This window comes from Podarcis vaucheri, assembly GCF_965113315.1.
Source record: "Podarcis vaucheri genome assembly, chromosome: 6".
NCBI lineage: Eukaryota > Metazoa > Chordata > Lepidosauria > Squamata > Lacertidae > Podarcis > Podarcis vaucheri.
Window position 1 is genome coordinate 53027850 of NC_138764.1, and position 12029 is coordinate 53039878.

At 48.5% G+C, this 12029-nt stretch overlaps 1 protein-coding gene across 1 annotated transcript; it reads right to left on the bottom strand.

The window, feature by feature from the left end:
* Positions 1–6191: 6191 nt before the first annotated feature.
* Positions 6192–7496, bottom strand: FOXE3 (forkhead box E3; the record flags this gene model as incomplete). The annotated part of the gene is made up of 1 exon (XM_082227322.1): positions 6192–7496. The coding sequence occupies one exon, from the start codon at positions 7494–7496 to the stop codon at positions 6192–6194; it is 1305 nt and encodes a 434-aa protein (XP_082083448.1).
* Between the last annotated feature and the right edge of the window lie 4533 nt (positions 7497–12029).

Below are 12029 nucleotides of genomic sequence, written 5' to 3' on the forward strand. Positions count from 1 at the left end.
GGGTGAGCTCCTGTTGCTCAATCCCAGCTCCTGCCAACCTAGCAGTTTGAAAGCATGCCAGTGCAAGTAGATAAATAGGTACCGCTCTGGCAGGAAGGTAAAAGGTGTTTCCATGCGCTGCTCTAGTTTTGGTGTTCTGTTGTGCCAAAAGCGGCTTAGTCATGCTGGCCACATGACCTGGAAAAACTGTCTACGGACAAATGCTGACTCTCTCGGCCTGTAAAGCGAGATGAGCACCGCAACCCCAGAGTCGTCTGCGACTGGACTACACTGTCAGGGGTCCTTTACCTTTACATGTATGTATACGGTGTTTGAAATTCCCCCGGCGCATTTTGCCACTGGCGCAGGTCCAGTTGCGACTTTGTGGAGATTTCTGGGCCTCAGGTTGGCAACCACAGTTAAAAAACCTCTGCCTTAGTCCATTGTTAAAGCCATTTCCAATTCCACTGTATGTATTTCTCCTTCTTGTCTACTGAGACAAGTGATTTGTTGCAAGAGCAAGCTACAGCCAAGCAATGTAGTTGAGATCATAGAATCATAGAATTGTGGTGTTGAGAGGGATCCCAAGGGTCATCTAGTTAAACTCCCTAGCAAATAGAATAGACATTTCATAGTGGCAACTGTAACCTAGGTTTAAGGTGCTCATTTGGTGCCTAACTTATATATCTGAGTTTCTACACTGTGTGTGTGTGTGTGCACGCACGCACGCACGCGCATGTGCAGGTGGGTAGATATATAGTACTACAGTCGTCAGGGCTAAGTGAAGCTTTGGAAAATACCGGTAAATGCTGCAACATTCCACATCAGGCTATGCTTGAAAATGCTAAGAGCCTATGAAGACAACTTTAAGTGCACAAAGGAGGAGCCAGCTAAAAAACACCAGAGAGCGATAATGCACCTCTTCAGACAACCAGAGCCCTGCTGGCTCCAGGCACACTTCAACGGAAACCAAAGACTGCAGAGATCTTCAAGAGTCTTCTGAGAAGTTTCCCAGGCAGATCAAGCTTTCTTCTGACTGCCAGGGAACTGAAAAAGGCTTGAATAGTTCAAGCACCATTTCCCAAAGACAGATAGGTACGTTTCACTGGCCTTAATGACACTGCCTAGTGAGAACCGTATCAAATGCATCACAGTCTCCCAAAATGTCATAAATGTATATTTATCTGAGCTAGAGACAAAGGAGCCCTGCTAAAGATTAAAATTTGCTGCTGGATATGCTAACCTTCTGATCATTTTCCTTAGGTGAAAAAGCTCATCTGTTCTCCCAACAGCAACAGGTCAAAAATGAAGAAATGAAAGTTACTATTCTGACTTATCTTCCTCCCATATGTTTAAACCATTACAACAATGCTACAGTTTGCTCAGGCTAATGACTCTTAAAGGGAAGTGGGCAACTGCTTCCCACTTAGATCTTCACACAATCCCACTGGCTAGAGGAGTAAGCAAGTCTGGACCAAGATGAGTAACCAAGGACTTAAGGAGAACTCTTCTGATCAAGATGCACATGCTGTCATGCATTCACAGAAGCGGAAAGCATGCACTATATAGTTTAGAAATGCAGTAAAAATATTATAAACGTAAGACTTGATTTTTAAGAGTTTTTAGCTTTTTCTTGTAAAATGAAAATTATAAATAATCTGTTTCAAAAAAAGAAAGCATGCACTATTGCTTCTATTTGTGAAAGGAGACTAACATTCCAGGGCACCCCAGCCCTGCATATGCTATGCTCCACTATTTCAAAATGCAAAACAGAAGCCAAAAATCTTCCAAAACAATTGACAGAAGTCCAGATTTGTGCTCCATTGACAATCCTTTTGATCTGACCATACATTTGGCTCTTCCTTTCAATCCTTTTCAAGGCACAGGAAGGAAGGATAGTCATGTTTTAAACTATTACACCTTGCTGACAGGTCACACAATCCACTATCAACTGAAGGGGATACACTATAGGGGAATTTTGATACACTGAAATTAATGGATGTGAAAATTCTGTATCCAAGTATTGCAATTTCACTGAGGCGGCAATCCTAAACCCACTTCCATGGGAGAAAGCACCACTCTGAATTCAAAGGGCTAACTTCTGAGTAGTGATATAGAGGATTGAGCTGGCAATTATTTATTTACATCTTTTGCCAAAATTATTTTACCCAATTTTATTTTATTTTACAGATTATGGACAGCCCTGTGCCATGCCTATTTCCTCAGAATTTAGCAATACTTGCCCTAAGGCTGTCACTGCAAACTTGCTTGTCCTGCGGAACTTAGTCAGACACATAGATGTGTACTAGATCAAGCAATTAACCTCAAAGCCTTTGCCAGATCGCAACTCTATATAAAACAGAGTGCAAGACTTGGTGTAACAGGACAGGGTTGCTGTGTTGCAGAAGCAATTGTAGCTTAGACTATTTGGTTACTCTAGCTGGATCTTCCAAGCATAGCCTTCCAAGCACAGAACGTTCTGAATAAGCCCAAATAAGGTTGCTGGACACAACTGCCTTTTAGATCATTTCAGCAAATGAAACAGTGAAGTACTTAATACTTCTCTTTCCCCTAACGGAGACCACTCACTGATTTGACATACCAAGACATGGGACATGATTTAAAAAAACAAAAACGCTTAAAACTCACTGATTTCAATGAGAGAAAGCTAAGCACACGCTTAACTATCCATAACTGTCAATGAGACTCTACTGCAGAGCTTTCCAAACTTTTCACATCGGTGACAAACTTTTTAGATAGGTATCATTTTGCGACACAGTAATTCAGTTTTAGTAGCAAACCGGAAGTTAAACTGACCCCTTTCCAGCCATTGGAAGAGTACGGGGAGTATTTGTACAACACGGCAACACACATGTCGCGACACATGGTTTGGATAGCTCTGCTGTACTGTGCATCAGCATGAGTAATCCTTGCCTCCCAGCCTTTGCACAAACCACATGGCCCCCTGTAGTGCAGGAAGCTCTGCATGTATACTATCATGTGCAAATGCTTCCTTATGACCTGCCATCCCTGATCATGAAAAACTCCACTGTTACCAGGGTTCATGCACTTCAAAGGAAGACTAAGGAGCTAAGTGACTCCCCTGTTGACAAATAGGGGAGCAAAAACACACAGGTAAAGCTCATGTCACAAACAAGATTTGAAAAGCTTAAGAATTGTTCTTCCTTTCTTTTCCTTTTAGATAATAAATCATCTATTCAAGAGGCATATTCAAAACAGGACCAGCACACTTAAGCATGTCTAAAATGAGTATTTATTTATTTTCCCTAAGTTAGAAAAATATAAATTTCTCCTACTTACAAAAAGAATTGCTTAATTTAATAAGCAGGACTAATTGTCACTGGAGTGTTAAAACTTGTACCTAGAACGTACCACTTTCCTACTGCAGGTAAGGAATGCTTCTCCATACAAAACAAAATATGTGTCAGGGAAGAAGGGTCCCAACCTTGCCTTCTTCCAAACATGCCACCTTCCTATGTGCAGGGACTGACTGATTTATGGTACATGGTTGCATCATATGAGACCTCACCAGCAGTATGATGTGGAACGGACCAGATAAAGGTTTATCATCTCAATGAGAACCAGGCTTTAAATGTATTAAATATTAATATTGAAATACTTAATGCTACTAATTCTTTAAGCATCATCAATGAATTGACAGTCCATTTAAGAGTTCAGATTTAAATCAATATAGGCTTTGATCCCAAATATATTTGCAATCTTTGACTGAAATCAGTGGAATCAATAGTATCCTAATTATTTTAATGAAATTGACTTTTTAAATGACACATTTTTATGACTGCATCTAAATATGCTTAAATCAAAATACACTTAACTAAGTTATGAACTGAGATATTTGGTTATAGGTTATCAAGAAATGCCACATCCTGGGATATTTAAATGCATTATACATGCAAAGCACTACCGTGCATTATTCCGAAGGCATTCTTGTTCATTATGCAATATGCACTACAAACTATGCTAATGCTATATATGCAATATGCACTATATACACTGTACATTTCATATGCAGCATGACATGTTGGTGTTATAACATGATACAGTAGCCTAGTGAGCAACACTGCATAATACATGCATCGTGCAGCGTGATGACGATTGTCCATTACCTGCACGTTATGAAACATTACTGACGGGGAAAGCAAACCACTTTCATACGTAATGTATGGTAAAAAATGGAACTGTTATACATTTGAAATGTACTATACACTGCCTATGCAGTGATAAGGAGATACACAGGAAGTAAAAATGGTATGTCGTTGGCCCAACCTGTTGTGTAAAATTTGCCAGCTTTGAAAACTAGGCAGCTGTTTGTCAAGTGCAATTATTCACTGCCAGAATAAAGTAACATACAATCATATAATTGTAGAGCTGGAAGGACTCTAAGGGTCATCTTGTCCAATCTCCTGCAATGCAGGAATGTCATCATCCAATCTGAAACCATACCGGACTTAGCTTTGCAAATGGGCTAGCAGTTTTATTGCTGCGCCACTAGGTGTGCCCCTAGGTGGTCCGTAAAACCAAATGAGGCACTACATACCAGCACATTACTACTGGCTCTTGGTATCTCCAAGACAGTGCAGTGTTTAGAAGATATAGCATTGTAGTTGACTGGAGGAAAGCTGGGATCAAAGCACAAAGCTCACCAGGTGACATTCAGTCAGTCACCTTCTCTCAGCCTAACTTTATCTCACACCAGTTATTGGGTGGATATAATGGAATTCTGTCCATCTGACAAGGGTGGGGAAGCTGCCACCTTCCAGGTGTTATTGGACTACAACGGCCAGGATGGCAAGGGGTGATGGGAGCTGGTGCCTAATGACACCTGGAGAGTCACTGGTTCCCCATCACTGGTGCAAAAGGTAAAAAATAAAATAAAATACAAGCTCAGCCACAAAGCTTCCTGGGTGATCTTAGAAACCACAGGCAGCTGCTAAACATGGGAATCAAATCTCTGGTCCATTTAGCTCATTACTGTCTGCACTGAATGGAAGCATATCTCCAGAATTTGACAGGGTTCATTCCTGCCCTACATGGGACTTTTTAGATGCAAAGCATGTCGTTTGCCATTCTCTTACATAAAGGACTGAGAATGTCAGAACAGAGCCCACAAGGAGGAAAGCTCTGTAAAACCTGTCAGAACAAGTACTTCTGAGGGCAGACAGCAGGAATGCCACCTCAGCACTTCCCTCAGCCGAAACAATGGCAAGAAAGGGCCAATCTTAGTGCCAAATCAAAGAGGCTAACCTATGCCAGCCCTGATCAGCTGCCTTCTTCTCTATCTCCCCCTCCCTATCCTGGCTGCAGAAGGCTGAACTAGCAGATGGCAAGTTCCTCTAAGCTGCCAACCCTAAACTGCAGGTCAAAAGTGCCACCTGAAGAGGTGGGACCTTAATTCTGTCTCATGATTTGGCTGCCACTGTGGAAAAAAAGTTGTTCTTGCCTGTGACCTGGAAATGGCACAATTGCAAACCTCTGCGGAACATGGGAATCAGATGACATTAAAAGCTCTTTGAAAATAAATAAATCACAACTTATTGGGCCAATCAACACATCATTTAAAAACAAAAAGCAAAACACTGTTCAGTATCTCCTATTCTGTTGGACTAGCCAAACTGCAAGACTTGGATCGTCAAGGTCACTGCTCAATGTTGCAGCACATTTTCCGGCGCACTGGGCAACACCCAGAATGTCTATTCATGAGGGGCTCTGTTCCTCTCAAGCGGCAGAGAGTCTCTTATGTAAAAGTCCAAAATTGCAAATCCACGGATCCTATTGGAGGAGGGGAAAATATGTTACATATGTACAATATTCTCAAAAGACCTGTGGCAGTCCTCACTTTTTGCAAGGGGATGCCCCACCGCATGTTCCTTTGGACACGTGGGGTGGGGAGGCGCTGGGTAGACCCTTCCCTTGTGTTGCCGGCATGCTTCACGTGTAGTTTCCACGGGTTCCAAACCATGCGGGTGCCGTTCAGACGTTGCTGTGGGCGCCCCCGTCGTGGGCTTCCTCGCAATTCAGGGGCGCACGCGAGCAGGTCGCGCCGACAAGAGTTCCATTCAAGTACCAGGCGCGCAGCTCCCTTCCCACGCGACGATTCTTAAAATGTCCTAGGCGATTCACGTTGTGGCTTTGCCCGCTTGCCCAGCCAAGGCCGGCTTCCCTCCTCGGCTTCACAAGTACCTTTCCAGGCCGGAGTGGAAATTGGGCTGCCTCATGTATGAGCTGTTGGCGGCGCCTCCGAACTGCCCGAGCCCGTTGAGCTGCGAGGCCGCCAGGCCCAAAAGCTGCTCGGCGTGGTCGGCGCAAGAAGAGGCGGCGGGCCGCCCGGGCTGCAGGGCCAGCCTGTTGGGGGCGCCGTAGAGCTGCGCGCTGGGAGGCGAATAGGCGCCGGGCGGCAAGGCCAGGTGGGCGGGCGGCGAGGTCGAGTACGGGTAGGCCATGGCCGGGGGCTGCCGGCCCAGGAAGCCGGGGCTGGCCTGCTGCGTCTGGAAGCAGGCCTCGGCGTTGCTCCCGGGGCAGCTGCCCAGGTCCCCGGCGCCGTTGAGGCCCAAGGGGTGGTGAGCCAGCTCGGGGGGCCCCACCGGGGAGCCTTGCAGGGCCGCCGCCGCCGCGGCTGCTTGCTGCTGCTGCTGCTGCTGGGAGCTAATCAGGCTGTCGATGCTGAACATCCGCGGCGGCAGCGCCGGGGGCGCCCCCGGGTACTGCGGCAGGCCGGGCAGCTGCGCGCTGTAGGCGGCGGCGGCGCCGCCGGGGGAGTAGAGGGCGCCCCCGCCGCCCGGGTAAGCGGCGCCTCCGGAGCCTCCGCAGCCGGGCCCCGCTCGGGCCACGGGGCCCGGGTTGGGGGTGAAGGCGCTGGCGCTGTGCACGTAGCCCGGGTAGGTGGTGAGGTCGGTGCGCTTGAAGCGCTTCCTGCGCCGGAGGAAGCTGCCGTTGTCGAACATGTCCTCGGCGGCCGGGTCCAGCGTCCAGTAGTTTCCCTTGCCCGGGTGGCCCGGCTCGCGGGGGATCTTGACGAAGCAGTCGTTGAGGGTCAGGTTGTGGCGGATGGAGTTCTGCCACTTCTTGGGGTTCTCCCGGTAGAAAGGGAAGCGCTCCGTGATGAACTTGTAGATGCCGCCCAGCGTCAGCCGCCGATCGGGCGCGTTGGCGATGGCCATGGCGATCAGCGCGATGTAGGAATACGGCGGCTTGCCGCGCTGCACCGGGCGCTTCCTCCGACGGCCGCCGCCGCCGCCTCCCGCGCCACCACCTGCGCCGGGGCCAGGTGGCTGCTCCTCCACCGGCTGCTCCGCCGCTCTCTCTGCCGGGCTGCCTCTGGGCTCCGCTTTGATGAGCAGCGGTTCCACTTTGCAGCCCGACGGGGAGCCCCTCTGCAAAGTGGGGGAGCCCGGGCTAGCCCCCTGACTAGGCGAGTGGAGGGAGTCCGCTGTCATGGTGCATATACCCGAGAAAAAGGAGAAGCCGGCCAGGTTCATATACAAGGGAAGCTCCCAGGAGGGAAAGGCAGATGAAACAGCACAGCTCCCTCGGGGACCAGGTATTGGACGGGCGACCTGCTTTATATAGATCAGGCCTGGCGCCACCCTGGTGCGACCCCCTCAATGGCTCGGCTATTGCCCACCCACCTGAACGCTCCCCCTCCTCACTCGCATGCATTCTCTCTCTCTCTCTCTCTCTCTCTCTCTCTCTCTCTCTCACACACACACACACACACACACACACGAGAGACAGAAAGACACACACAACTGTCGGAAAACAGCGTTCCACAAGCCAGTGCCAGCATTTCGTATGTGAAAAACTAAACCGGGGTTCCTTTCTTCGCCTGCACCAGGTAGAGGAGGATTTCGTTTCCAGCCCACGGTGTAGCGCGAACCTATGCGTGCTAACTCGGAAGTGCGTCGCACCACGTTCAAGGGGACTTTTACTGCAAGTAAGCATTGCTGGATTATAGGATTGTAGCCTTAGCCCATAGCAACTACGACGAGGGGATTTCTTTTCAGTAAGACGTTTGCGGACCGCACCAGCAACTGGCTCCTAAGGGCAAGACTGTCCCTGCACGTCAAGAGAACTTACTTGGAAGGAAGTGTGCTTTGCAGATGCTTTAGCCAACGGGATGTAGGAAGACAGACGCGCAGACTCGGCCAGCAAGTCCTTCTGCTGCTGCTTCAGTTAACAGAATGGAAGTTGCGCAAGAGGGGGGGCGGCTGGCACAGTTCCCATTGATATTTGCGCAGGAGAACTTCCCGGTGAATAATGCCAATGGGCAGAAACAAATCTCATGGGATTCGGCGGGATTCGCTTTTGTTTCAGAGCCGGTAGCCACGGGAGTTCTGGTTCTCTGCTCCTCCACACATTCAATTAGAGCGCGTATATCATTCTTTTGCGATGTACATACAGACTTCTCTCACATACGCCAGAAATGTTTGAAGGATGAGATGGGAAAGGGTGACATTAATTATGATAAGCTTTTCTTAAGCAACACGCGGAGTTGTTCCAGCTGCCTCCAAATTACTTAGCACACCCTCTAACTCCTAGATCAAGGGGCGGAGATCCTCCTTAAAACGAAAACAGAATGTATTCAACTCGACAGGCTTGCCAAGGGGATTCAGGATAAGGGAGGGGCGTGGAGGAAAATAGGCAAAGGAAAACCGCGATTTTATTTTTTCTCTTGTGTTGGATTATGAACACGTTTTCAAAGTTCCCTTATGCCATTCATGGGCTTCGTTTTCCTTTGCGAGTATAGCAGGGGTGTGCTCCTTTTCTCAGTGCTACACATTTAGGCAGGAGCTTCCTGCTTCCGACCCAAGTCCTCCCCACCTGATGTCCTCAGTTAGCAAGTACATGGTACACCTGACTTAGTGTAGGGAATTCCGTGAATTCAAGGCACGCCTTCCTCTTTTTGCCCCTTCATATGGCGAAAGGAGAGGGTTGGGGGCATCGTCAGTAGCTGTCACCGCATCAAAACTGGGTTTGACTTTCCTGCTTATTTGAACTGATTTGCTTGAACTGGTTGGAGATCATTATCTACTATCAGCATCGTTTCCAGTCCGCTCCATCACCCACCCGGTTTTAACATGCATCCTCATGTTCTGACATACTCAGTATCTTGCTCGCTATTATGTAATAGCTGGTCCTGATATGGGTGTTGGCCTAATGTGGATCTAGGTCATAGGAGCCAACTCATAGGGGCCGTGGGGGTTTCCGCCCCCACAATAAAATATTTGAGGGGGCCGGGCCCCCAAAATTGATGGGCATTCCCATCCAAATGGTGTGCGTGCACCGCGTTATGTGATCGGTTATGCGGGGCGGGGCTTACCTGGGCGCCCACAATATTTTATTCAAGTTGGCACCTCTGATCTGGGCCCTCCTGCCCTCCCCGCGTCCAGCCCGCTCCCGTGGGCCAACGGAGGCTGCTTTCAATTTTTTATCTATAGGGAACCATTGCTTGTTCTTGGTCTAGTCTCTCCTGCCCTCTTGAGTTTCCCAGAATTGTCCGGTACCAAATCAAATATCACAAAACTGAAGTACTGTACGTATGCCTAAAATTCTCTAACTAGGATTGACTTAATAGTCCTAAACTCCCAGCGGTATCTCGGTGCCTGTTGGTAGTACATCTCGGTCTTCTCAGTGATTTGTTTAGGATTGGGCTGGTCTGTGAATAGTCCAGTCCCGACCTTGTGCGCTCGAAACCAAGCCCCACTTCTCCTCCCTCCCCCAGAGGGGCTTCCTTGAAGGAAGTATGCTAAAATGGCCATCCTAGACCCATTTGTAATAGCACAAGGCTGCAACCGGAGAGGCACTTCTCTGGGAGTTAAGCCCCATTTGATTCAACAGGTGACTTATTCTAGGACTGCGCAGTCAGTTCCAGTCCTGCGTACAATAGAGCTGCACAGATTTTGTTTTACGACCCACTGGAGGTTTCCCTATTTCAGCGCTGCTGAAGTCAATTGGGAGCTGTCCAGAGGTGCGCAGTTCCCCTTCAGATCAAAGGTTTGCTCAGGAGAGCTTCCTAGCTGCTTACACACCGAGGCTGTAAATTCTATGGACAAGCGTTCGCGAGCAATTCGACTTCTCATTTGCAACGCATACTTGCAGTGCGAATCGAGGAGAACTGTATTTGCAACCGCTGGAATCCCATAGGATGGCAGCCTTAAGGGGCGGAATAGGTAACAGCCAGCTCCTTTGCGAAGCGCGAACGGCCGATGTTAGAGCCAACACGAGACCGCGGAGATACAAGAGGCGGCGGGGGGGGGGTGTCAGCAAGGAACCCTCACATTCAACAGCAACAGCGAAACAGTCCACGCGCAATAGTACCCCGAAAACGGGCTTGGCTGGCTAGTTAGAATCCAGAACAGAAACACTTCGCACAGCTGCGCTGCAACATATTGCTGCAGGTTAAGTCTAGTAGTTAGTGTGTCAGACTGGGACTTGAGAGAGCAGGGTTCACATCTCCATTCCTCCATGAAGCTCACTGAGTGACCTTGGGCCAGTCCCTGCCTCTTAGTTTAACCGACCTCGCAGGGGTGTTGCGGGGATTAAATGAGGAGGGGGAGAAGAGCTCCTTGGAGAAAAAAGTGGGATACGAATGCAATAAATAATAAAATAAATAATCTACCTACACACCTGCTTATCTACCTTTTCTCAAAGCGTTCAAAACTCCTCCCACTGCTTCTTTAATGCTGGTTTACTTTTGTTTTTAACTTTTGCAAACGAGGGTGCTTAGTTAGGACACACGGTGCAAAACTGAAATTATTTGGGAGCTGTTTTAGTAAAGTTAGTTCGGGGTCGGGGGAGGAAAGTGATGGTCATTTCACTGCTCCAGAGAGGAGAACCGCAGCCACCAGGCGCGCTTAAACCTGCCCCACCACACTAAACCCGTCCCTTTCAGAAGTAAACGCCGCGGATTTCAACTGAAATGACTCCCCGGAGCGTAATTTGCTGCTCGGGGTTTCGAATCCTAGACTGTAGCTGCAATCCTACTAGAGAAAGCCCCATGGAACCCAGTGTGCAGGATTCCTTTGAGCGGGTTTCGGATGCGCAGGTCCCTAAACTGCTGCTCCAATGAGCAACAAGACTTCGACCTGAGCGACAGCCCCACATTGATCGGGACGATTATGGATTGGAGAAGGTCCTCGGCGCTGCAAATGTTACAGTAAGAAGCACCCAGGCTTCTTGAAGCTGCAACCGTGTGCAGACTTCCCTGTGAGTAAGCCGGCCGAATTCAGTGGGACTTCTTTCTGAAGAAACTATTTGGAGGCTGAGCTGCAGCACAGAGCGCTGCAATGCTGTTCAATGTCAGGAAACCAGGCGAGGGAACCCGGTCCCGTTGTTCCTTCTTGAACCATTCCTCGCTTTGCCAGTGGTCGGACTTCTGTGTAATATCATGAAAGCGGGCAGGGGCGCCAACGTGAATAAAATATTGAGGGAACCCAGGTAAGCCCCGCCCTGCCTAATCTATCACAAGACGCGGCATTTGCACACCATATGAATGGCAATGCCCATCAACTTGCTGGGAGGCTGGCCCCCTTAAATATTTTAGGGGGGGGCGAAGGGACCTCAGCCCCTAGGAGTCGGTCCTATGAAAGAGGGGAAGGCACGATAGTTTAGATCAGGAGTGGGGTTTTTTTTTTTTTTTTTGCAGCCGGAGAGACCCATTACAGTGGTACCTCGGGTTACATAAACTTCAGGTTACATACGCTTCAGGTTACAGACTCCGCTAACCCAGAAATAAGGTTAAAAACTTTGCTTCAGGATAAGAACAGAAATCGTGCTCTGGCGGCGCAGCGGCAGCAGGAGGCTCCATTAACTAAAGTGGTGCTTCAGGTTAAGAACAGTTTCAGGTTAAGAACAGACCTCCGGAACGAATTAAGTACTTAACCCGAGGTACCTTTGTACTTTCTGGGGATCACGTGATACCAGTGATGATGCCTGATGCAAAGGCAGGTGGAGCAATGAATGTCAATATTACCTTTGTAATATTGCTAGTAAGTTTCATACCCATGCTGGCG